This window comes from Phyllobates terribilis, unplaced genomic scaffold, assembly GCF_046119375.1.
Source record: "Phyllobates terribilis strain yellow unplaced genomic scaffold, ASM4611937v1 Scaffold_7__3_contigs__length_470593459, whole genome shotgun sequence".
In the NCBI taxonomy this organism is placed as follows: Eukaryota; Metazoa; Chordata; class Amphibia; order Anura; family Dendrobatidae; genus Phyllobates; species Phyllobates terribilis.
In genome coordinates this window covers 275974556-276002227 of record NW_027362767.1, presented here as the reverse complement: position 1 = coordinate 276002227, position 27672 = coordinate 275974556, and the positions used below count along the sequence as shown (strand labels likewise).

Genomic DNA, 27672 nt, shown 5'->3' with positions numbered 1-27672 from the left:
AGGGCCCAGTGTGAGAAAGCTGGGTCTCCCTCAGAGGTCATGGGTCTTCCAGCAGGACAATGACCCAAAACACACTTCCAAAAGCACTATAAAATGGTTTGAGAGAAAGCACTGGAGACTTCTAAGGTGGCCAGCAATGAGTCCAGACCTGAATCCCATAGAACACCTGTGGAGAGATCTCAAAATGGCAGTTTGGAGAAGGCACCCTTCAAATATCAGGGAACTGGAGCAGTTTGCCAAAGAAGAATGGTCTACAATTCCAGCAGAGCATTGTAAGAAACTCATTGATGGTTACCGGAAGCGGTTGTTCGCAGTTATTTTGGCTAAAGGTTGTGCAACCAAGTATTAGGCTGAGGGTGCCAATACTTTTGTCTGGCCCATTTTTGGAGTTTTGTGTGAAATGATCAATGATTTGATTTTTGCTTCATTCTCTTTTGTGTTTTTTTCTTGCAAGCAAATTAAATGAAGAGAATAATACCGAAGAATTTGTGATTGCAATCATTTTCAGGAAGAAACTGAGAATTATCAGACAGAATTGCAGGGGTGCCAATACTTTTGGCCACCACTGTAACTATTAAGCCTGCAGCAAATAGGGCAATTACCACAAGATGTCAAGAAGGAATAAATAGAAGAATGATAAAGATTCAAGCTTAGCTTATAGACTAGGGTAGGACACAAAAATGATGGAGTAGGATTATGTACTAAAATAGTAGTTTTTATTCACATTCATGTAAAAAGGGGATAGTGATGCTCATGTTTCCTTAGATCCGATGCACTGGAGTGATCCACATCAAGCTGATCAAATGGTAGAGGTTCTGACATAGGTAGCCTGTGAGCGAAGTCACAGAATAGGTCATCCCCTTAAAAGAGAGAGAAGGTGTATCTCTAATCGTAGGAGAGAATGAGCGATGGCACAGAATCACTGAAGCATAATGGGGGTACCTGTATCCATCAAGGAAGGGGATTGCAGTAGGTAGATGCATGTTCAGCTGTGTTATAGCTAGGCTGATAAATATGACAGTGAATACTTGCGCAGGATGATCACACGCTGCAGGATACCCGTATGTGAGTTTACCTTGTAAGAGTGGGTTCAGGTCTTGCTACTTTACGCCTGCGACATCCTGGATCGGCTGCGATTGAGCCAGCAGGCTTCCAATTGCAGGTGAGTACTCCGCTGTTTGGATGTTTGCAGTGGCTGCGGAGGAGGTGGAGAACATAGTCCAGGCCTGTGACTAGCAATCCTCGCGGCTCTTCTGAACGTTGACGCGCTTGAGTTGATGCAGGCAGGACCTGCGTGATGTCAGATCACGTGGTGTCACGTGATAGGTACCAGTATGGACTATGAACTACGTTATCCACCTCCTCCATACATCTGTGATCTAGTCTCCCGGTACATACCTGCACGCAACCTCCGATCCTCACAAGATTTCCTTCTCTACTTCCCTCTTATCTCCTCTTCCCACAATCGCATACAAGATTTCTCCCTTGATTCCCCCCTACTCTGGAACTCTCTACCCCAACATATGAGACCATCGCCTACCACAGTGTGTGTGTGTGTGTGTGTGTGTGTGTGTGTGTGTGTGTGTGTGTGTGTGTGTGTGTGTGTGTGTGTGTGTGTGTATATACATACACCAGAGACACAGACCACCTGATCACTCTGCACAGTGTAATCCTATGTGTATCTGGCCCTGATCTGAGCACGGGCTCCTCCCGCCCTTCCGCTGTACCGCCGGTAACACAGACGCTGTATACATCAGACGCCGTCACAGCAGCTCCAAGCTAGACGCAACCCAACCACTACTACACCGACCGCGTGCAGCTAAATCACGTGACTCTACACTGTCACATGACCATCTGCCATCAAGAGCACCTTGCCGTAAATACTATTTCCCAGCATTCCCCTCTCCATTCTCCATAGACATTCATAATAGAGTACCGACGAGGCTGCACTTTGTGTTGTGGGTGCAGGAAAATGGTCTCTGTGCTCGGATAGTTCGGTCCTAGACAGTGACACCACGTGATGAAGCTGGCGGCAGCGTGCGCTCCACGGGGATAATACAGAACGGAGTGAGAGTGAGGACCTGCGCTCCACTGTCCTAGCCTCTGTCCAGCCCCCTCTACCCCGTGTGCCCCCCCCTCTACCCCGTGTGCCCCCCCCCCTCTCTCCCGTGTGCCCCCCCCCTCTCTCCCGTGTGCCCCCCCCCCTCTCTCCCGTGTGCCCCCCCCCTCTCTCCCGTGTGCCCCCCCCCCTCTCTCCCGTGTGCCCCCCCCCCTCTCTCCCGTGTGCCCCCCCCCTCTCTCCCGTGTGCCCCCCCCTCTCTCCCGTGTGCCCCCCCCTCTCTCCCGTGTGCCCCCCCTCTCTCCCGTGTGCCCCCCCCTCTCTCCCGTGTGCCCCCCCCCTCTCTCCCGTGTGCCCCCCCCCTCTCTCCCGTGTGCCCCCCCCCTCTCTCCCGTGTGCCCCCCCCCTCTCTCCCGTGTGCCCCCCCCCTCTCTCCCGTGTGCCCCCCCCTCTCTCCCGTGTGCCCCCCTTCTACCCCGTGTGCCCCCCCCTTCTACCCCGTGTGCCCCCCCCTTCTACCCCGTGTGCCCCCCCCTTCTACCCCGTGTGCCCCCCCCTCTCTCCCGTGTGCCCCCCCCTTCTACCCCGTGTGCCCCCCCCCTTCTACCCCGTGTGCCCCCCCCCTTCTACCCCGTGTGCCCCCCCCTCTACCCCGTGTGCCCCCCCCTCTACCGTGTGGCCCCCCCTCTCTCCCGTGTGGCCCCCCCTCTCTCCCGTGTGCCCCCCCCTCTCTACCCCGTGTGCCCCCCCCTCTCTACCCCGTGTGCCCCCCCCTCTCTACCCCGTGTGCCCCCCCTTCTACCCCGTGTGCCCCCCCTTCTACCCCGTGTGCCCCCCCTTCTACCCCGTGTGCCCCCCCTTCTACCCCGTGTGCCCCCCCTTCTACCCCGTGTGCCCCGGCCCGCTCTCCCGTGTGCCCCGGCCCGCTCTCCCGTGTGCCCCGGCCCGCTCTCCCGTGTGCCCCGGCCCGCTCTCCCGTGTGCCCCGGCCCGCTCTCCCGTGTGCCCCGGCCCGCTCTCCCGTGTGCCCCGGCCCGCTCTCCCGTGTGCCCCGGCCCGCTCTCCCGTGTGCCCCGGCCCGCTCTCCCGTGTGCCCCGGCCCGCTCTCCCGTGTGCCCCGGCCCGCTCTCCCGTGTGCCCCGGCCCGCTCTCCTCTGCTCTGTGGCTCCCCCCCCCCCCTCCGGCCCTCTCTCCTCTGTGGCCCCCCCCCGGCCCTCTCTCCTCTGCTCTGTGGCCCCACAGATCGCTCTCCTCTGGGTCTCTCTTGCCTGCTTTTCTTTCCCTCTCCCTATCTTACATCTAATGCATGGCTTCTCTGTTTCCAGGTGGCTATGGCTTCTCTGGTGAGGAAGGACTCATATCTTCAGAGTTTGGGCAGGAAGGTTTGTGCACAGCCAAGCAAAGACCTGAAGCGTAAAGCAGGTAAGGGTAAGGATGACGCTGCTTTCTCATCCATCATGGAGACTGCTTATTGATTGTCTCCTTTAGCAAACAAAAAAAAGGCTAGAGTTCTGCACACTTGTTGGTCAGATAAGTGGCTGAGAAGCTGGAGACAGGTGAGTGCGGAGTCTGCTGGTGAAGCACAGCAAAAATAAAAATGGAGAGAGAGAAGTTCTGCACATCCATCCGTTAACATATCCAAATTCCTTATTCAAAATCCATTAAAAAAGGCGGATCCCTACAAAAAGGTAAAAAAATACACATTTCTGGTGCAACAAAAGCCTTTAACCCCTTTATGACATGTGCCGTAATAGTACGACACACGTCCTAACCCCCTGTTTGCTGCGGGCTCCAGCGCTGAGACTGCACCTTTCCGGGCACATAATAGCTGATCTATACAGCTGACATGTGCCCGCAACAGGCGCAGGTGGAATCGCAATCCACCCTTGGCTGTTAACTAGTTAAGTGCACCTGTCAATCTCTGACAGCGGCATTTAACTCGCGTTTTCGGGAAGCGCGTCATTGGCCCCACCCATCGGCGACCCTGTCACATGATTGAGGGTTACAGATGGGTTGGCATGACAACCTGGGGTCTGTAGAAGATTGCTATGAGCGCCGACCACTGGTCTGCACTCGTAGTAAGTGAGCAAATTTGCAACACACAGGCGATGTGATCATCATCTGTGTGTAGCAGAGGGGATCAGATGATCACAGCGTCTAGTCTTCCAAGAAGACTTGACGCATGAAAGAAGCGTTTAAAAAATAAAAATTAAAAATATAAAAAACATAAGTTTAAATCACCCCTTTTCACCCCATTCAAAATAAAACAATAAAAAAAAAAAACATATTTGCTATCGCCGCGTTCAGAATCGCCCGATCTATCAGTATAAAAAAAGAATCCGATCGGTAAACTGCTTAACGAGAAAAAAATTCTAAACGCCAGAATTATGGTTTTTTGGTCGCCGCAACAGTGCAATAACGAGCGATCAAAACATTGGATCTACCCCAAAATGGTATCAATAAAAACTTCAGCTCGGCGCGCAAAAAATAAGCCCTCACCCAGCCCCAGATCCCAAAAAATGGAAACGCTACGGGTCTTGGAAAATGGCACTATTTTTTTTTTACCAAACTTTGGAATTTTTTTTCACCACTTAAAAAAAGAACCTATACATGTTTGATTTCTACGAACTCGTAATGACCTGGAGAATAATAATGGCAGGTCAGTTTTAGCATTCAGTGAACGTGGTAAAAAAAAAAATAGAAACAAACATCTGTGGTATTGCACTTTTTTTGCAATTTCCCCGTACTTGGAATTTTTTTTTCCGTTTTCCCGTACACAATATGGTAAAACCAGTGATGTCGTTCAAAAGTACAGCTTGTCCTGCAAAAAATAAGCCCTCACGTGGCCATATTGACCAAAAAATAAAAACGCTATGGCTCTGGGAACAAGGGGAGCAAAAACGGAAAATCCCAGGGTTGCGAAGGGGTTAATGATTGTATAAAGAAAAGGGTGATGGGAGTTTCATTTTAATCCTGAGGGAACCAATCACATGGATGCAAAAAATATTTAACCAATAACGGATGGATACTGATATAATTACAGCAGACAAACAAAAGAAAGTAAGAAAAGAATAAATGAAAAAATCATTCTCCTAATTCATACTGTAAGGATATTTCATATTAAGAGTCCAAATCTAAAAAGCCTCTTGTAGGGGAAGTTGTTGCCAACTACCCCCCTCCCCTCTCTTGGGACAAGTCACCTTTTCAATGCCATGAAAACTCAAATATGCGATGTCCCCATTATGTACGGGTATAAAATGTTTTGCCGCACCGGAGTAAGATCCATTTTTATTGATGTTAGAAAGATGCTCTGTGATAGTTTTTCTTTCCATTTTCTAGTAGACCGACCAATATACTGAATAAGGTAGTGGAGCATTCAGTACAAAACACCACGTGGTGTGAATTGCAGTTGATGAATTGATTGCTCATGCAGAACGCACCATGGGGGGGGGGGGAGGAAAACTAATGTTTTTTATTGGGAGCAAAGCTGGACAATACCCTGAATTCCATAATAGAGTATTTTACCTGCATTTGTTTGTTCATCAGTTACTATATATACTGTGCATTGTGAAAGTATTTGGCCCCCTCGAACTTTTCTACCTTTTGCCACATTTCTGTCTTCAAACTTTACATAAAGATATAAAATTCTATTTTTTTGGGGAAGAATCAACAACAAGTGGGACACAATCGTGAAGTGGAACGAAATTTATTGGATATTTTAAGCTTTTTTAACAAATTAAAAACTGAAAAGTGGGGCATGCAATATTATTCGGCCCCCTTGAGTTAATACTTTATAGCGCCACCTTTTGCTGCGATTACAGCTGCAAGTCGCTTGGGGTATGTCTCTATCAGTTTAGCACATCGAGAGGCTGAAATTCTTGCCCATTCTTCCTTGCAAAACAGCTCGAGCTCATTGAGGTTGGATGGAGGGCGTTTGTGAACAGCAGTTTTCAGCTCTTTCCACAGATTCTCGATTGGATTCAGGTCTGGACTTTGACTTGGCCATTCTAACACCTGGATACGTTTATTTTTGAACCATTCCATTGTAGATTTTGCTTTATGTTTGGGATCAGTGTCTTGGAAGATAAACCTCCGTCCCAGTCTCAGGTCTTTTGCAGACTCCAACAGGTTTTCTTCCAGAATGCTCCTGTATTTGGCTCCGTCCATCTTCCTATCAATTTTAACCATCTTCCCTGTCCCTGCTGAAGAAAAGCAGGCCCAAACCATGATGCTGCCACCACGTTTGACAGTGGGGATGGTGTTTTGAGGGTGATGAGCTGTGTTGCTTTTACGCCAAACATATCGTTTTGCATTGTGGCCAAAAAGTTTGATTTTGGTTTCATCTGACCAGAGCACCTTATTCCACATGTTTGGTGTGTCTCCCAGGTGGCTTGTGGTAAACTTCAAACGAGATTTTTTATGGCTATCTTTGAGAAATGGCTTTCTTCTTGCCACTCTTCCATAAAGGCCAGATTTGTGCAGTGTACGACTGATTGTTGTCCTATGGACAGACTCTCCCACCTCAGCTGTAGATCTCTGCAGTTCATCCAGAGTGATCATGGGCCTTTTGGCTTCATCTCTGATCAGTCTTCTCCTTGTTCGAGATGAAAGTTTAGAGGGACGGCCGGGTTTTGGTAGATTTGCAGTGGTCTGATACTCCTTCCATTTCAATATGATCGCTTGCACAGTGCTCCTTGAGATGTTTAAAACTTGGGAAATCTTTTTGTATCCAAATCCGTCTTTAAACTTCGCCACAACAGTATCTCGGACCGGCCCGGTGTGTTCCTTGGTCTTCATGATGCTCTCTGCACTTGAAACAGACCCCTGAGACTATCACAGAGCAGGTGCATTTATACGGAGATTTGATTACACACAGGTGGATTCTATGTATCATTACCAGTCATTTAGGACAACATTGGATCATTCAGAGATCCTCACTGAACTTCTGCACTGAAAGTAAAGGGGCCGAATAATATTGCACGCCCCACTTTTCAGTTTTTAATCTGTTAAAAAAAGTTTAAAATATCCAATAAATTTCGTTCCACTTCACGATTGTGTCCCACTTGTTGTTGATTCTTCCCCCAAAAAATTAGAATTTTATATCTTTGTTTGAAGCCAGAAATGTAGCTAAAGGTAGAAAAGTTCAAGGGGGCCAAATACTTTCACAAGGCTATATATATATATATATATATATATATATATATATATATATATATATATATATATATATATATACTGCTCAAAAGAAATAAAGGTAACGCTCAAATAACACATCCTAGATCTGAATGAATGAAATATTCTCATTGAATACTTTGTTCTGTACAAAGTTGAATGTGCTGACAGCAAAATCACACAAAAATCATCAATGGAAATCAAATTTATTAATCAATGGAGGCCTGGATTTGGAGTCACCCCCAAAATTAAAGTGGAAAAACACACTACAAGCTGATCCAACTTTGATGTAATGTCCTTAAAACAAGTCAAAATGAGGCCCAGTATTGTGTGTGGCTTCCACGTGCCTGTATGACCTCCCTACAACGCCTGGCCATGCTCCTGATGAGGTTGCGGATGGTCTCCTGTGGGATCTCCTCCCAGACCTGGACTAAAGCATCCGCCAACTCCTGGACAGTCTGTGATACAAAGTGACGTTGGTGGATGGAGCGAGACGTGATGTCACAGATGTGCTCAATTGGATTCAGGTCTGGGGAACGGGCGGGCCAGTCCATAGCTTCAATGCCTTCATCTTGCAGGAACTGCTGACACACTCCAGCCACATGAGGTCTGGCATTGTCCTGCATTAGGAGGAACCCAGGGCCAACTGCACCAGCATATGGTCTCACAAGGGGTCTGAGGATCTCATCTCGGTACCTAATGGCAGTCAGGCTACCTCTGGCGAGCACATGGAGGGCTGTGCGGCCCTCCAAAGAAATGCCACCCCACACCATTACTGACCCACTGCCAAACCGGTCATGCTGAAAGATGTTGCAGGCAGCAGATCGCTCTCCATGGCATCTCCAGACTCTGTCACGTCTGTCACATGTGCTCAGTGTGAACCTGCTTTCATCTGTGAAGAGCACAGGGCGCCAGTGACGACTTTGCCAATCCTGGTGTTCTGTGGCAAATGCCAAGCGTCTGGCACGGTGTTGGGCTGTGAGCACAACCCCCATCTGTGGACGTCGGGCCCTCATACCACCCTCATGGAGTCGGTTTCTAACCGTTTGTGCAGACACATGCACATTTGTGGCCTGCTGGAGGTCATTTTGCAGGGCTCTGGCAGTGCTCCTCCTGTTCCTCCTTGCACAAAGGCGGAGGTAACGGTCCTGCTGCTGGGTTGTTGCCCTCCTACGGCCCCCTCCACATCTCCTGGTATCTGCTCCATGCTCTGGACACTGTGCTGACAGACACTGCTACCCTTCTTGCCACAGCTCGCACTGATGTGCCATCCTGGATGGACTGCACTACCTGAGCAACTTCTGTGGGTTGTACTGTAGACACCGCCTCATTCTCCTGTACCTCTAGGGGTGAGAGCAATGGCAAAATGAAAAAGTGACCAAAACATCAGCCAAAAAGGATGAGAACAGAGAAATGGTCTGTGGTCACCACCTGCAGAACCACTCCTTTATAGGGGGTACCTTGCTAATTGCCTATCATTTCTACCAGTTGTCTGTTTCATTTGCACAACAGCAGGAGAAATTGATTCACAATCAGTGTTGTTTCATAACTGGACAGGTAGATTTCACAGAAGTGTGATTGATTTGGAGTTACACTGTGTTTAAGTGTTCCCTTTATTTTTTTGATCAGTGTGTGTGTATGTATATATATATTATAGTGTGTGTTTATATAATATATGTGTGTAAGACTTTTAAGGAATAACAAAGGTATGTTTTTATAGTTGTATGATCTGTGAATATATTGAATACGGTATACCCTTTGGTATAATTGATATTATCGGTGAATAATTTAGGACGTGTTTTGATCACAAGCTGATGGGAAATAGTGGAGTATAAAATAATCCCATCACATGAAGAACCATAATTCCACTGATCTGGTAGCATGTCCCTTTTATAGAAAAGATATCTGGGGCATTATTTTCCAATCCTCCAGCTGCCATCCGCACCACACATTAAAGTCTGTTCCATATGATGAGCTTGTTCGTGCAAGACACAATTGTTCTGATGACGGCGAGTTTTTTAAAGAGGTTTCAGTGGTGAAGAACGGACCTCAAAACGGGTGTTAGGGCGAACATTCAATCAATGACATGGATTGCAGCTCACTGTTGATGTTAACCCATTCCATTCGGGGCTCGGACACGGCCTGGATAAGTGAGTATTGAAGAAGGATATCCTGCTCTACAGATTCTTCTTTATGCAAACAAGGTTCATACAGAGGACTGTCCTTGTATGAATAAAGAAGAATCTGTTCATAGAGCTGGATTTCTTCCTTCCTCAAACATTTAATCAATTGTGCTTTTGATAAAGTCAAATACAAGTCCAGAAATAGGGCTTTGTATAAGAATACATAGATAGGTTTTGGGTTGTTTTTTTTCAAACATCAGTAATAAAAACAGATCTTACTCCGGTGCGGTAAAACATTTTATAGCCGTACATAATGGTGACATCACATATTTTGAGTTTTTACGGCATTGAAAAGGTGACTTGTTCCAAGAGGGGGGTAGTTGGCAGAAACAACTTGCCCTACATAAGGCTTTTTGGATTTTGATTCTTAATATGAAACTTCCTTACGGTATGAATTTTAAGACTGATTTTTTTTTTTTTTTCATGTATTAGTTTCTTCCTTACCTTAGTTTGTCTGTTTGTTGTAATTATATCTGTACCCGTCCCTTTTGGTTAAATATTTTTTGCATCCACATGATTGGTTCCCTGAGGATTAAAACGAGACTCCCGTCACCCTTTTCTTCATACAATCATTGAAGACATTTGTCGCGTCAGTTTAACCTTTTTGTACAGATCCAGTTGTTTTTATGGATTTTGAATAAATACATTTTTTGTTACCAGATGGCTTCTTTCTCTATTTTTTATTTTTGCCGTCTCCCTTTTATAAGTTGGGTTTAAACGGCCATAGTAAATTTCCTGCCAGTCCCGTCTCTAAATTGTGCACGTGACTAGTTCTCATGTCCGTGTGCTCATTCGCGTGGCCAGATGAGTGCAGGAGCTGACCGCCATTTTTCAAGCACTAGTCTGGTCTGTAAATCTGACTGGATTTGGATTAGTGCTTGCTGCAATTTTTTTTATTTTTTTTTTATGCAGGCCATGGATCTTTGTGGAAAATCAACCATGTACATTAGCAATAATGGATCCATGTGCAGTTTGTCAGGCAAATGAACAGAAAATACTCATCTGAATGAGCTCTGATCTCCAGACTACATGCTGATGGTCTCCCTTTAATTTCCAGACTTCAAAGAATCACAGTCCAGCGACCCCAAGAAGAAAAAGAAGAAGAAGAAGCCGCAGAGAAAAGACCAGAAACCTTTGCTGACTTTACCCGCACAACAGAAAACAGGTGACTGCGGAGGAGGGGTGGAAGAAGGCGCTGTTTGAATGAGCGAGCTTGGGGGATACTGGTGTATAGGGAGGGGTGGCGGGCAGTGCTTTTATACTCGTGGTGTGTGGGCGGGCTATCATTGTAGTACAGTGGCTTGCAAAAGTATTCACCCCTCTCCCTTGGCATTTTTCATGTTTTGCTACCGCACAACCTGGAATTGCATTGTTTTTTTTGAGGGTTTGCTTCAGTTGATCTATAGAACATGTCTACAACTGTGAACATTTGGTTTTCTTTTTATTGTGAAGCAAACAACAAATAGGACAAAATAACTGAAAACTTCAGTGTACATAACTATTCACCCCTCCCCCTAAAGTCACTACTTTGTAGAGCCTCCTTTTGTGTCAATTACAGCTGCAAGTCGATTTGGATACGTGTCTGAGCTTTCCACATCTTGCCACTGGGATTTTTGCCCATTCCTCAAAACAAAACTGCTCCAGCTCCTTCAATGGTTTCCTCTGGTGAACAGTAATCTTCAAGTCTGACTACAGATTCTCAATTGGATTAAGGTCTGGGCTTTGACTAGACCACTCGAAAACATTTACACGTTTCCCCTTAAACCACTCCAGTGTTGCTTTAGCAGTATGCTTTGGGTCATTGTCTTGTTGGAAGGTGAACTTCCCGTCTCCGTATCAAATCACTGAGACTGAAACAAGTTTTGCTCAAGAATATCTCTGTATTTCGCACCATCCCTCATCCTCTCAACTTGGACCATTTTCCCTGTCCCTGCTCCCGAAAATCATCCCCACAGTGAAAAATGGTGGTGGCAGAATCATGCTGTGGAGTATTTTTTGGGGTTTTCTTGGGATGATAAATTGTGTTGGTTTGGTGCCAGACATTGCATTTACCTTGGTGGCCAAAAAGTTCAATTTTGGTCTCCTCTGAACACAGCACCTTCCTCCATACATTTGGAGAGTCTCCCACATTTCTTTTGGCAAACTCAAAACGAGCCTTGCACACACAAATTGTACATAAAGGCTTTTTTTCTGGCCACTCTTCCATAAAGACCACCTCTATGGAGTGTATGGCTTATTGTGGTTGTATGGTCAGATAATCCAGGCTCTGCTTGGGAACTCTGCAGCTTCTTCAGGGTTACCTTCTGATCTCTCTGCTCCTCTCTGATTAATTCCCTCCTTCTCCGGGCTGACCGTTTTGGTGGGCTACCCTCTCTTGGCAGGTTTGTTGCGTTACAGTGTTCTTTCCAGTTGTTGGTGCTCCGGGGGATCATCAGAGATTGTTTTTTTTTTTTTCTCTAATAACCCCCCATGACAGCACACAGTATGATGTAACCCCACCCTAATAGGGACAGGAAATACGAAGAGGTTTAAATAGCCCCTCCCTCCAGTGTTATTTCCTGTCCCTATCAGGGATGAAGAGGTCATCCCCGGTGTGCTGGGCCGGCGAAAGGCACTGGGGGAAAGCTACTAGCCGGGCAGCGGAGGATCGAGCGGTCTTTACCTCTCCTCCTCAGGGCGCTGCTTCCGTCTCCTCCGGATTCGGGACCCCCTCCTGCAGTCTGCGCTCTCGGGCAAGGTCTGCAGGATCTTCTGACTGGAGGCCTTTCTGAGCTCTCCGGTCCATCTCCTCCTCCTCTTCCCCTCTGGATGCGCGGGCGATGCCGGCTCCCGTATGTGGAGCGCACGCCGCGGTGCCGGAAGTGACGCCGGGCGGTGGATGATGACATCACTTCTGGCAGTTGCGTTCCACTGTGAACCGCATCAAAAAACTATGGGGGAAGAAGAGCGGAATGCTGCCGGTGATCAGAAATCTTCACCTGGACACCGGGGGAGGAGCCCTCTAAACAGAGGGAGGCGCTGGTCCGGTCGCCCATAAAAGGAGCCCTGGACAGGAAGACTTCTACAGGTAAGACAAAACCATGTGTGTGAAATCTCTTGCTCTGCATCTGTAGAGCCCAGCGCCGATCTGGTCTCAGTAAGTATGGCACTGGTAGTCCATCTCCCAGATGCAGGAAATAGTGATTATAGCTCCCCTCCCCTTCTCCCCTGTCTTGTAGGGGGACAAGGAACCTGCATCTGGAGAAAAAGTTAAACCGTCACGCAGATGTCTCATCTGTACAAAAAAACTATCGTCCTCCCATAGAAAGCCCCTATGCAAGGACTGTACGGAGAAGATTATCAGGCAGGAACAACCTTCCTTAATGGAGGAGATAAAGGGGATTGTACGCCAGGAGATCAAATCCTCCTTAGCCTCGGTCACTCTCCCTACGCCCTCACCTAGTCAGGGTTCTACATGTCCCTCAGCAGCCAAAAAGAGGAAGATTAGCCCTCCAGAGGGAGGGGAGGAAGACTCTCAAGAGGAGATGTATATCTCGGAAGATCTTCCAGAGGAAGATGAACTAAGTCCAACCCCTGATAACTCCCAACGAGAGAGATATTACTTTCCATCAGATAGTTTGGAGGAACTCCTCATGGCAGTAAGGAGAACTAATGGAGGTCGAGGAAGAAAAAGTGCCCCAAACAGTACAGGATCAGATGTTTGGGGGGCTACGTTCCAGGAAAAAATTGGTGTTCCCTATACACCAGAGTATTAGGGACTTAGTCTTAGAGGAGTGGGAATCTCCAGAAAAGAGATTAAATACCCCTACAGAGTTAAGGGATAGATTTCCTGTGGACAATGAGACAGCAGAATGCTGGTCTGAAGTTCCAAGAGTGGATATCCAAATTGCACGAGTAGCAAAGAAAACCACACTGCCCTTTGAAGATTCTTCTCAATTAAAAGACCCCTTGGAACGCAAAATGGAGGGACTACTCAGGAAATCCTGGGAGACCTCTGCAACACTATTAAGCACCAACGCAGTCTCTACGGGTGTAGCTCGATCAATGGCTCGTTGGCTAGGTCAACTGGAGGAACACCTACTTTCAGGCACCCCCAGAGAAGACATCTTGGCATCCCTACCACTTCTACCGAAGGCTACGGGGTTTTTAGCAGACGCCTCTGCAGAATCCGTGAGAGTGGTGGCAAGAGCATCTGGCCTATCAAACTCTGTGAGAAGTATGGTTGAAATCCTGGAACGGCGACGTGGCATCAAAATTGAAATTGTGTTCCATCCCCTTTAAGGGGAAATACATGTTTGGGCCAGCCCTAGATGATCTTCTAGAGAAGGCCTCAGATGAGAAGAAGGCCCTCCCGGAACCTAGGAATGTGAGGAAGAGGCCTTTTCGTCCCTCCCAAGAGCAGACCCCTCAATATTGGGGTAAAGGCAAAACAGGACGATGGAGCTACCCAAAAGGTAGAGGAGGCAAAAATCTTTTTCTCTCCCAAAACCAACGTCAGAACAGACCATGATGTCAGGACAGTCGGGGGGGCGCATCTCGAATTCGGAGTTGTCGAGTTCGGAGTAAAAATACATTTCGAATTCGGAGTTGTCGAGTTCGGAGTAAAAATACATTTCTCCTCCTATCCTCCAGAGAAGATAAGGTTAACATCGCTCTCCTCTGAGTCGTCAGGCCACCCTGATATCCGGTCTTACAGACCTATTTGTCCTCAGGGGTGATATCCCTGGTTCCTACAAGGGAGATAGGCACAGGACATTATTCCAGGCTCTTCCTAATAAAAAAAAACAAATGGCTCACACAGAGTTATAATCAATCTAAGGCAACTGAATCAGTATATCCACTACCAAGGATTCAAGATGGAATCCATCAGGTCGACGGTCCCTCTGATAGGACAGGACCATGTCATGGCCACAATCGACCTCCAGGATGCATATTACCACATCCCCATACATCCACTTCACAGGAGGTTCCTAATATTCGCAGTGGCTCAAGGGGATCAAATAGTCCACTATCAATTCAATGTTCTCCCATTTGGAATTTCATCAGCCCCGCGAATATTTACAAAAGTCATGGCAGAAGTCATGGCTTTTATCAGGGGTCAGAACATTTCAATAGTACCCGACGACCTGTTATTAATCGGGCCCTCAGTACCAGTACTCCGAGAACATCTACAGTTGACCACTCAGATCCTATCGTCTCTGGGCTGGTTAGTGAACCAGGAAAAATCAGAGATGGTTCCCTCCATGACAAAAACATTTCTAGGAGTACTATTGGATTCCCACAGCCAGATGTCATTCCTGCCCAAACAAAACCGGTCATGATAAAAGCAAAAATCAATGTCCTGAGGAGCAGAAGATCAGTATCATTAAGAAACGCCATGTCGGTCCTCGGGTCTATGACTTCCTGTATTCAGATGGTGGCCTGGGCTCAGGCGCACACTCGAACGTTACAGACCCATATTCTTATGAATTGGGACGGATCTCCACGGTCTCTGAACAGGTGAATCCCTATACCACCACGAGTAAGGACTCCTCTATTCTGGTGGCTGAACGGAAAAAATCTGAACAGAGGAGTACCATGGATCCAGAATCCGCTGGTAACCATAAAGGTGGATGCCAGCGAAAAGGGATGGGGAGCCATGGTCTCCCTAGAGCTATTCCAGGGTATATGGACCAAAGAGGTGAGCCAACGCTCATCGAATTTCAGAGAACTAAAGGCCGTAGAGGAAGTCCTCAGAGCAGCCGAGCCTCTGGTCCAGAAATCTCACATTCAGATATTTTCAGACAATATCACCACGGTAGCCCATCTTCGTCATCAAGGGGGCACAAGATACGAAAGCTTAAAAGCAATCTCCGCAAGAATATTCTCCTGGGCCGAAGAACATCTTCTATCCTTGTCAGCTCTTCATATCAAAGGTTCAGTCAATATCCAGGCCGACTTCTTAAGCAGAACAAAGATTCATCCAGGAGAGTGGAGCCTAAACCCAGACTTCTTCCAGATGTTAGTCGAGAGATGGGGCTATCCAGAGGTAGATCTCTTCGCCGGAGACCAGAACGCGGAAGTACCTCAATATTTCTCCCTGGATCCAAACGGCCCTTGCCTGGGCGTGGACGCATTCGCTTACAAATGGGAGTTCAAACTAGCGTATGCCTTTCCCCCACTACCTATCCTTTCAAAAACCTTAGAGAAGATAAGGACCGAAGGGACCAGAGTAATCCTAGTGGCCCCTCGCTGGCCAAAAAGGAGTTGGTTCGGAAAGTTAACCAGTCTGAGTGTGGAGACCCCTCAAATCCTTCCTCCCATCAAGGATCTCCTTCTCCAGGGACCGATTCACCATCCGAATCCCGAGAGACTACACCTAACTGCCTGGCTTCTGAATTCCCGATATTAAAGACGAGGCCTCAGAGAAAGTCCTCAAAACTCTCCAGAAGAGAAGGAAACCTGTAACGAACACCATTTACCATAAGATCTGGGAAACCTTCTTAAGGTGCTGTGCACCCACTCGCCCAGACCCTCATAGGGCTGATGTGGCTCAGATTCTAGACTTTTTACAAGAAGGTCTGGACAAAGGTCTCAGACCTAGTATTCTTAAGGTCCAGGTAGCGGCGTTAAGTTCTTACTTCGATCAAAGACTAGCTGAACATCAGTGGGTGAGAAGATTTGACAGCAGCCACCCGCATCCACCCTAGAGTAACAGACCTGGTTCCCCCCTGGGACCTTAACATTGTTCTGAAAGGGTTAACCCTTCCACCCTTTGAGCCCTTATCAACAATAAGACTGGATAGGCTGACCTGGAAAACTGTTTTCCTGGTGGCAATAACTACAGCCAGAAGAGTGTGTGAACTACAGGCCCTTTCGATCAACGAACCCTACCTGAGAATCCTGGAAGATGGTCTAATTTTCCAACTTGACCCTTCATTTCTACCTAAGGTGGTCTTAAATTTCCACAGATCTCAGGAGATAATCCTTTCATCTTTTTGTGACAACCCAAAAGACAAAAAAGAGATGAAATTCCACACTCTGGACGTTCGGAGAATAGTACTGCACTATCTTCAGGAAACAGAAGGAAGGAAAGACAAGAACCTATCTGTCCATACACAAGGTCCAGAGGAAAGAAAGCAGCAAAATCCACAATAGCCAAGTGGATTAAGAGGGCGATTACGGAGGGTTACCAGATCCAGGATCTACCTCCTCCAGCAAAGCTCAAGGCCTATTCTACAAGGACGATATCTTTCTCTTGGGCTGAAAAAGCCAGCGCATCCATCGAACAGATTTGCAGAGCTGCTACATGGTCCTCAATTCATACTTTCTCCAAACACTACAGACTAGACCTAATGTCTGTTGGAGATTTAGCCTTCGGAAGGAAGGTCCTTCAGGCTATTGTCCCTCCCTAGTATATCTTTGGTATACCTCCTGTGTGCTGTCGTGGGGGGTTATTAGAGAAAATAGAATTAGACTTAGGCTGTGTGTCCACGATGCGTTTTTTTAAGCGTTTCCGCAGCGGCAAAAACGTTGCAGAAACGCTTAAAAAAACGCATGGTAGAAGGCCTGCCATGTCCCCCAATGATAATCCGCATGTGCTGTGCACATGCTGCAGAAATTTCCGCTGCGGATTATCATTGTGGAAAAAAACGCAGCACTACCAATTATTTTGCGGAAGTGCTGCGTTTTCGCCGCCATTGACTTGCATTAGAACGCATGCTTTCCGCTTCACTAGATAAGGACATGCGGAATACATGTGTTCCAATGTGCGGATGGTACCTAGGTCTAGAGGAGAGGAGACTCTCCTCCGTGCCCCTGTACCATAGAAACTGTAAAAAAAAAAAAGATTATATTTACCTTCTGGTGGCCCCCGGTCTCCTTGTCTGTGCTTGCCATCAGCTAGTGATGGACTGAAGGACCTGCGCTGACGTCATAGTCATGTGACGGGTCACGCGACGCTGACGTCGGCAGGTCCTTCAGTCTACCGCTGCCGGGACGGAGGGAATCAAGACTGCGGGGGCCATCAGAGGGTAAGTATAGATTTATTTTTTATTTTTAACCATTCTTTAGGTCACACTATATAAACCTATGCTGGTTGCATGGATTTATATAGTGTGACCAAGTTGTCAAGCACTTTCCAAGTGATGCTAAAATCGCTTGGAAAGCGCTTGTCAACCCACATGCGGAAATGCAAGTGAAGAACGCTTCAAATCCGCATGTCCCTGGCAGGAAAAACGCATGTACAATCCACATTTTTTTCTGCCAGGGAGATACAGAAACGCTCAGGAAAAAATCCTGAGCATTTCTGCATCGTGGGTACACCCTGACTTTTACTTCTCAACAACTTTGTCCCTGACTTGTTTGGAGATCTCCTTGGTCTTCATGGTGGTGTTTGGAGATCTCCTTGGTCTTCATGGTGGTGTTTGGCTAGTGGAGCCTCTTGGTTAATGGTGTTGCAGCCTCTGTTTCCTTTCAGAAAAGGTAAAGTGTATATACTGACAGACATGTGACACTTAGATTACACACAGGTGGGCTTCCTTTCACTAAGCATGGGGCTTATGAAGGTAATTGCTTGCACCAGAATTTTTTAGGGTCTTCATAGCAAAAGGGGTTTATACATATGCACATGCCAATTTTTAGTTACATTTAATTTCTGCCTATATTTTTCTCACTTCACCAACTTAGACTATTTAATGCTGATTCATCACACACAAATCGGATTACAAAAATATTTAAACACAGGTTATAATGAAACAAAATAGGTAAAAATCTAAGGGGGTGAATACTTTCGCAAGTCACTATGTAGGTGTATATCACCGCATTCTAGTGATATATGGGGAGCTGGTGAATGCGGATGTTCATATGTGGGGATGAGATGAACGCCATTATTTGAGGGGGTTTCTGTATTTCACCCACTCTTGTTTCCTGCAGACCCAGCTCTCCGCTCCTTCTCCACAGTGGACTTACTAAGAAAACGCCTCCATGAGAAGATTGAGGAGTCTCGGTGTCAGGTGAGAACGAGTCTGCTGTGTAGGGGCACAGTCATGGTCCTCACCCTGCGGGCCCCAGGACATTCTACATAATCAGTGAAAGTTTGACTCTCTGTTCTTAGGTTTCCAACAAAACACTTTCAGCTGAAGAAATCGAGAAAAGGCGACAAAAGAGGAAGCAAGAGCGAGAGCGAAAGAAGAGGAAGAGGAAGGAGCTGAAGATGAAGGCCATAGAAGAGACCCCTGAGCAGGAAACCACCTCTGAAGAGAAGCCCTCCGACCAACTGACTGAGGACATGGTCCAGCCCCCACTGGTGTTCAATAAGGTGGTGGCCCATGATGAGCCTGTCAATAAGGTTATGAAGAAAAAGGAGAAGAAACAGAGTGTGAAGGGCAACATCACACCCATGACTGGCAAGAACTACAAGCAGCTGCTGAGCCGCTTGGAGGCCCGTAAGAGCAAACTAGAGGAGCTCAGGGTTAAAGACCAGGACAAAGCCAAGGACTTCGAGAACAAGATAAAGTGGACTAATGTGCTGTACAAAGCAGAGGGCCTGAAGATCAGAGATGATGAGGGGATGCTGAAGACCGCTTTGAAAAGGAAAGAGAAGCGGAAGGAACAGAGGAAGAAACACTGGGACAAGCGCATTCAGAACACAGCCGACAAGATGCAGCAGAGACAGGACAAGAGAAATCGCAACATCAAGAAGAAAAAGATGGCCAAGGTCGAGAAGAAGAAGAACCGGGCTCGCAAGAAGGGACGAATCATGCCGGAGGACTTGGCCAAGGCCAGTGTGAAGTGATGCATGCTCAGGGACTAGTCACTGCAGTGGAGCAGTCAGGTTCCTATTTAGGGTACACAGTCCATTCTGGGATGTGGTTGAGTATGGAGTGAAAAGACGTTTAGCCTGAACAGTCCCTTTGGGCATTTTTTTTTATATTTAACATTGTGTAATAAAGGCCTGAATAGTGTCATGGACTTTGAGTCCCTCGGGTGACACTGCTGACCTCGGCTAGCCCACGAAAGGAGTCGTCTCATACTTGTCCACCTGTTGTATGGCTCGCTGGTTTCAGTTGAGGAGATGCTGCAAGATATGGAGGCGGCCGGGTAATGCGCCACAATTTAGGGATACCGAGGCAGCACAGTGTGTGAAGTTGAGCCAAAAGTGTCTGATCCCCTTGTATTCACATATTTTGCTCTCTTGCCAATTACCTCTGTGCTGGAGCGCACTGTGAGTTGTTGTCGCCACATTGCTGCACATGATGGGGAAAGCAAAGGGCACATAAAACAGATGTGACTTTCTGTCAGTGATACTGTTGACTTGAAGGCTTTATTGGCATATTAAGCACTCTGGGTTACTTTACCCCCTGCAGATAATTGTAACCGATCTCTGTTTTCCCCATGTGCTGACAAAACATGAATAATCCAGCAGTACAGATTTATAGGGATAATTGTGTCCAAGCCTCTCCTGTAGGATGCAAGTCAACCTCTTGATGGGTTTGGGAAAACCACTGATTTACAGAGGGTATATGCTTACTGACCGTGCTCAGAAATCAGCAGGATGTCTATTTATGCTGTGGTTCTCACCATGGTGCAAACGGGGACACATGCAGCAAATCCATAGCATTTCTGAAGTGAAATCTGGAGCAGAGATGTCCCATGTGAATGCAGTCTTAACATATCCGCAACATATTCTCTGGATGGATGGATGGAGTTTGGAGGGGTGAGGTGGGCTCCTCATATGTAATTGCTCATTAACAGAACAGTCCAGTTTGGCAGCTTCTGCTTATTAGAACTTGTCCTTCATGGTAATATTGGTGCTGAGCCTTTGTCGGCTGATAATGCTGCAGGACTAGAATACTATCAGAATTATCCCTTTGATTGTATGGTCTCACGTAGCCTCCAAAACAGTCCACATACATGAGGCGCCAATTTTTAACAGTCATATTGTTTGGTAGGATTACGGTGGAGACTAACCCTGTGACATCTCTGATCATCCTCAGCAGCACACACATAACTGTACCTCGTGTGCTGCTGAGCGCCTGCACCGTGTGCTGGGACCAGAGTTGGCTCAAGTCCAAGTGCTGTAACCTCTCAGATACCCCTGTCTGTAGTGACCACATCATGTGAGGAGTTTGAAGGAACACAGGGTGATAACTTCCTCCTGTCATCCCATCGCTAATGCGCTGATGGGTTGTAATGGCAACCAGAACCCTAACAATATCTTCCATGTAGACCATACACCACAGCCTATTATAGTCCACCGTAGGCAGTTATACACTCAAAGGATTGGTAATGCTCTCCACTACATGAGTAGCTCAGTGTATTATCCATTCCATCACAGGATTTCATGTTCCCTTGTGGGGCGAAGTATTTAAAAATAAATAAATGGAATTTGGGGTTTCCCTTTAAAAGCCCCAAATTCCAGTTTAGCCCCACTTTGCCACAATTTTCCTTTTGTGCTTTTGCCTATTCCTTACAGCGACTGCTGAATGTGTAACAAAGCTGGCATCTATATATAATTTTAAAAAAAAAATGCCAGAATTGCTGTTTTTACATAGCACCACCATGACAGCCGCTGACATGAGATTGCCTCTCGATCCTAATAGGAACAGGAAGCAAAAGCGGAGAGATTACACCTCCACTTCTCCAGTATTTTCCTGTTCCTACCTGGACAGGGAGCAGAGAGAGGTACTTTTTTGGTACCCGCCAGACCCTGTGGCTGGAGGCAGGGTTTTAATGCTTTTCATAAGCTATCCGGTAGCGATACCAGACTATTTCCAGTATCCTTCCCATCCGGAATCGTACCAGCTTTTAGCGGGTTCCGGCTTCCTTGTCTCTGCTTAAACTGCACTCAAGTGGAAGCTACAAGAGCAGTGCAGCATCTCTAAGTGCAGGGTCCCCAGTCGGCGGTGTCTCCCAGCAGTATTCCCTTATTGCGGAAATGCGTACAGACGTGTCTGGCTGCGTCAGAGGAGGTCCTGTAACTCTGACGTTTCGGACTTGTGATTCTGGTGTTGTGATCACAGACAAGAGGAGGCCTTGGAATTAGGCTTAGAAACAAGGAGTCTCCCCAAGCCTACTATACAAGGTAAGAGATGACAGCGTGAGGAGGCTGGTGAGAGTGCGAAAGCCATGCGTAGTCTTGTTACCCAGCTCTGAATCTGCAGAGCAGTCTGCAATCTCATATATAAATTGAAACACCTGAAAAATACGTCCTTCAAATAAGTGTTTTTAACAATTAACCCCTTTACCCCCCCAGGGTGGTTTGCACGTTAATGACTGGGCCAATTTTTACAATTCTGACCACTGTAACTTTATGAGGTAATTATTCTGGAACGCTTCAACGGATCCCCCTGATTCTGAGACTGTTTTTTTGTGACATATTGTACTTCATGATAGTAGTAAAATTTATTCATTATCACTTGCTTTTATGTGTGAAAAAAGCGGAAATTTGGCCAAAATTTTGAACATTTTGCAATCTTCAAACTTTGAATTTCCATGCCCTTAAATCAGAGAGATATGTCACACAAAATACTTAATAAATAACATTTTCCACGTGTCTACTTTACATCAGCACAATTTTGGAACTAACATTTTTTTTTTTTTGTTAGGGAGCTATAAGGGTTAAAAATGGACCAGCGATTTCTAATTTTTACAACAAAATTTACAAAAAATATTTTTTTAGGGACCACATCATATTTGAAGTCACTTTGAGGGGCCTTTATGACAGAAAATACCCAAAACTGACACCATTCTAAAAACTGCACCCCTCATGGTGCTCAAAACCACATTCAAGAAGTTTATTAACCCTTCATGTGCTTCACAGGAATTTTTGGAATGTGGAAGGAAGAAAATTAACCTTTTTTTTTTTTTTCACAAAAATGTTACTTTAGACCCCAATTTTTATATTTTCGCAAGGGTATCAAAAAATGAACCCCAAAATTTGTTGTGCAATTTCTCCTGAGTAAGCAGATATCCCATATGTGGGGGAGAACAACTGTTTACGCGCATGGCAGGGTTTGGAAGGGAAGGAGCGCTATTTAACTAATTGAATATAAAATTTGCTTGAATAATTAGGGGACGCCATGTTGTTTGGAGAGGCCCTGACGTGCCTAAACAATGGAAACCCCCCACAAGTGACACCATTTTGGAAACTAGACCCCTCAAGGATTTTATCAAGGAGTATAGTGAACATTTTGAACCCAGAGGTACGACACAGAATTTGATAACAGGTCATCATAGTGAATAAGTTGTCGTTGGTCTTGAGCGCAAGTGCTCGCTACTTGAGTTTGCATACGGTACTCAGGCATGCACCGTGTATCACGCGTGCTCGAGTGACATGCTCGAGTCCCCGCTCGCATGTTTCACGGTTGTTAAAACACCCCAAAAAAAAAAAAATGCGGGGATCGCTCGTGCATGGCAGACAATCCCAGCAAGGTTTTTTTTGGCTGCGAAGCATATGGGACGGAGACTCAAGCATGTCACTCCGGTACCCGCGATACTCCATGCATTAGTGAGCACCCGATGCAAACTCAAGTAGCGAGCACTTGCGCTCAACACTAGTCGCCATATCGTCGTCTTTTTTTTTTTTTTTTTTTTTTTTTTTTTTTTTTCTTTCGAAAAAATCCCAACCCTAAACCAAGCACAACACCAGCCCTAGAGTTTATTTTTTACGCTGTTCCTCGTACGGTATAAGTGATTAGACGACTTTATTCTTCGGGTCGGTGCGATTACAGCGATACCAGATTTATAGCGGGTTTTTATTATTGACAGCTGTCTCACACTAAAAGACGTGGGGTTTTTTTGCATCTCCATATTTTGAGAACTATATAATTTTTTCATATTTCGGCCGACAGTCATGTGACGGCTTGTTTTTTGCAGGATGAGTTGACGTTTTTATTGGTACCATTTTCAGGCACGTGACACTTTTTGATCGCTTTCTATTCCGATTTTTGGGAGGCAGAATAAACAAAAACCAACAAAGGAATTTTTTTTTTTTAGAAAAAAAAAAAAATGCCGTTCCGCGTGTGGTAAAATTGATAAGGCAGCTTTATTCTTCGGGTCAGTACGTTTACAGCGGTTCCACATTTATATCGTGTGTGTGTGTGTGTGTGTATATATATATATATATATATATATATATATATATATATATTATATTCTATGTTTTGGCGCTTTTACACAATAAAAGCTATTTTATAGAAAAAAGAATATTTTTTTGCATCGCTTTATTCTGAGAGCTGTAACTTTTTTATTTTTCAGCTGATGGAGCTGTATTGCGGCTTGTTTTTTGTGGGACAAGATGACTTTTTCAGCGGTATCATTTTTATTTATATTCATCTTTTTGATTGCGTTTTATTCCATTTTTTATTTGGCAGTATGATAAAGCATAGTTTTTTACTTCGTTTTTGTTTTATTTTTTTTACCGTGTTCACTAAAGGGGTTAACTAGTGGGAGAGTTTTATAGATCAGGTCGTTCCGGACGCGGCGTTACTTTTATACTTTGTCCCGCTATGGGACTTTCACTTTTTTGACTCTGATCGCCTGTATAGCACAGGGATGGAGCACCATTGTAAACCTGCACAAATAAGATGGTACAGGACAAACCACCATCTATCTCAGAAGAACTTGGAGTCGTAATCAGACAGGAGGTGCATTTGGCCTATCTATACTAAACCTGCGTCAAAGTCCGAGCTCTTGTCCTCCTTTGGAAAGGCCCAGAACACAAGTAATTTCAGGTTTACACTCCAATGCCGGTTCCATCTTTTTATATAAATCTTCCTCAGAGGACAAAGACGACTCAGTTGAGATCCTGCTTGGTGGCATCCACAATACTGTAGGTAGATAAAAAGATGGAACCAAAAACCTTTCAGGATGAAATGTCTGGAAGTCTTAGACCGTGTAAAAGAAAGGTCTTCACCATACATGACAGTGTGCTGAAACTGGGCGATTAAAAACATCCTGAGAGAGAACTTGTTATTCCAAGAGAGAACAACCTTTTGTTTAATGTTGAGAGCACCAAGGTCTGTGATGAAATACCCAAGACTGATGTCTAAGTATCAAGTGTTTAAAAATACCTCTTTAGTTTTTGAGGACCCCTTCCACCTCCAGAGATCCCATGGACCGAGACTGACAAGCTTCTTTCTAGAATTTGTGAGGCATCGCCTACCTTATTAAAACCAAATATTGCTGCAACAAGTGTCGCTAGATTCCTTTTCATTTGACTGGAGAAACATGAATCTTTTCTGCAGGCGAAAACCTCAAGAGCCACAATGCTTAAGTCTTTGAAGTTGTCAATGAGTTTGGTTTTTTTTTTAGCACATGTCACGGCTAAGTTGGACCGTACAGCCCGCTCTGATGTCTTATTGAACGTGGCTAGAAGACCTTTATGGATTGGGCACTGGCAGGATGATACAACCTCCAAGTTAAGATATGCAGCATATTGTTCAAAGAAAAATTACTTTTTGGCCCTGTCTTGAACCAAATCTTGGAAAAGGCTGTGGATAAAATGATAGGCTGGAAGAAATGGACCAAGATAAATTTTCATCCATCTAGACATAGGAACCGAGACTATAGAGGTAAAGGGAAATCAGTTAATTGGTTTGGGCTAAAAATAAAATTCTCTACCCTTGGTAGCTCCAATCTGGTAAAGGTCATTGATACCAATATTATAGGAGGAAGATCATCAGCATACATAATCCTATGGGAGCTGATGACCAAAGATCAGTGTATTTTAATGACCATCAGGAAAGGATACTGAATGTATTTCGCCTTAACACCTCCTGCAAGATTTGTAATAGTAGATCTAAACTCCTTTCTTCTCCAAAGAAGACTGGAGGAAAGTATTCAGAATTTACTTCAGTTGGGGGCTGTACTTCCAGTATCCTCTTCGGAACAGGCAGAAGGCCATCCCACCTTTAATAGACAACTTATCTTCCAGTTGAAGTAACAAGCTGATTTGTGTCTTTCTTCTTCTCCCACTAATCCAGAGAATCCCAAGGAAAACAATTCTGGACAAACAAAGGCTATTGCAATTAGCATCTTTTCATCTTCCTAGTACAGAAGCCAAACTGGGTATTTTGTACAATCATAAATCGACTCTAAACAGATTCATTGTGAATAATTATTTAATAATTGAAACGGTTAGAACTGTAGTGCCAACGGGTCAGTAGTAACATCCAGGCAATACTACCACCTTCATTTACAGGAGCCTCTGAACACGTTGACAAGAGACAGGCTTATTATAAATATGGAAAAATCATATCTCACTCCTGTATAGCCCAAAATTTACAAACCAGTTAACACAACAATCCCACCGTAATAGACAACTTATCTTCCAGTTGAAATGACAAGCTGGTTTATGTCTTTCTTCATCTGCCACTAATCCAGAGACTCCTGAGGAAAATTCTGGACAGACAAAGGCTACCTCAGTTAGCATATTCTGGTCTCGTGGAACATATATATTTTTTTTGCACTTGCGTAGTTGAGAGACGGATACTGGCAAGACTGGCTTGGGAAGACATCTCTCCTCTACAAGTACTTGAGCTTCATCTAATGGCTTGGAGACTTGAACAGGAAAAACTGAAACAATCACACTTGCTGGCTAGAAGACCTGCTACCTTTTCTGTCTACAGCATGATCTGGAAGATGTACAGCTGTGGTCAACACATTAGGCACCTTTTAATTGTTATAAAAAGTCAATAACTTTTGAAATTGGTAGATATCAACCAACTGTGATCATTAAATCTCATAGCTTGTCCAAATACATGAAACAGTAAGTGGTCCCGCCACTGTAACTGGTGGGAGTGGGGGGAAGTACTTTTCTCTATAGGCTTCTCCATGTGTAAGGCGGGGAGGAACACTTTTTCTTTATAGCTTCAGCCTTTATCGGTCACTGTAGGAAAGAGGCACTTTTCTCTATAGGCTCTTCTACCATGAGTCACAGTAAGTAAGGAGCATTATTTTCTATAAGCTCCTCCATGTGACACTAGTTAGGGAGCTGTCACGCAAAGTGTGGGAAAAACAGTGCAACACAAAGGGAAGAGGGAAAGGAAGCCCAGGCTCTAGGGAAAGGGGGAGTGGAGACCTCCTGGCTGATAGAATATCACCCTGTCTCCCCTAATGACCCTATATCTGCTCTTCACCAATCGCCATATGCGTGCCTCGCCCGGTCTTTCCCTGGCATATGGCTAAGGCTAGGGAAGGGAGTAGATGAGCACTAGTCGATCTCCACTGAACACTAAAGACAGCAAGGGAGGACAAACTGGGAAATTGCTTAGCTTTAGATGACTCCAGACAAATGCAAACACGTCCTCAAGCTCCAGAGAGGAAGTACTGCTCTTGCTAAAGCCTTCACAAGGAGTAATGAATATTGCCGGCACCTCCCTCTATAACACAGCTGGTATTTATACATCTAGGCCAGGGTGTTAATTAGCCAGAGGAAGGTAGCCGCTAGGTCCTAGAGATAGCCTCTAAGAAGATGTCTGTAATGCCAAACGTAGAGATCTGCAACCCACTGCAGGGCGACTGTCACTTCTGACACACCTGAGGCAGGAGCACTCTTCTCTGTAGGCTTCTCAGTTGTGGGTCACTGTAGGTAGAAGACACTTATCTATAGGATCCACTATATGTCACTGTAGGTAGGGGGCACGTTCCTCTATATAGCTGGCCTGCACAACATGCAGCCTGCGAAAGGATTTCTTGCGGCCAGGAGATGCTGGTTCTGCCTTTATTGTATTCAGATATATTTATATCTTATAGACATGAATACATTTGAACACTGGGACAGGAGCAGAGGAGCACTCAACGACTCCTCGCCTCAAAGTGCAGTGGTGTGATGTGGTCATCACGCTGCTGACCTCATAACACTGCTGTCACTACAGTATCACAGAGGCAACGGAGACTGCAGGGAACAGTAAGCGCTCCATGTAGGAGCCAAAGATTAAATGACCTTACTATTGTTGTAGATGGGAGAGGGGGGTTAATGTGATGGCTCATTTTAGAGCAATAGGTGGAAAATTGTGAAATGTGTGGCAGTATTGGGGACATTACCGAGAGATGGCAGTGTAGGGGAACAGTAGAGAGTATGGGGTTGACCTGACATTGCATTGATTGCTGTACTAAATTTGGTGCTGTATTCATGCACTGATAACAGCTCTGGTGAAGAATTCTTGAACTGATAGAGGTTCTAATGATGTATTCCTGAACTTATGGCGCTTCTAGTGATGGATTCATGTACTGATGGTGGTTCTGCTCATGTAATTTATTCCTTGGTTTTGGTGCT

At 45.6% G+C, this 27672-nt stretch overlaps 1 protein-coding gene across 2 annotated transcripts; it reads left to right on the top strand.

The window, feature by feature from the left end:
• Positions 1 to 1882: 1882 nt before the first annotated feature.
• SURF6 (surfeit 6) lies at positions 1883 to 21957 on the top strand. 2 transcript variants are annotated; one of them, XM_073640861.1, is made up of 5 exons: positions 1883 to 2067; positions 3384 to 3480; positions 10471 to 10578; positions 18327 to 18406; positions 18508 to 21957. In XM_073640861.1, the coding sequence occupies exons 2-5, from the start codon at positions 3390 to 3392 to the stop codon at positions 19186 to 19188; spliced, it is 960 nt and encodes a 319-aa protein (XP_073496962.1). In that variant the 5' UTR covers positions 1883 to 2067; positions 3384 to 3389; the 3' UTR covers positions 19189 to 21957. The 2 variants fall into 2 exon arrangements, with proteins under 2 accessions (XP_073496962.1, XP_073496961.1); XM_073640860.1 differs by having other exon boundaries at positions 1885 to 2073.
• The last annotated feature ends 5715 nt before the right edge of the window (positions 21958 to 27672 follow it).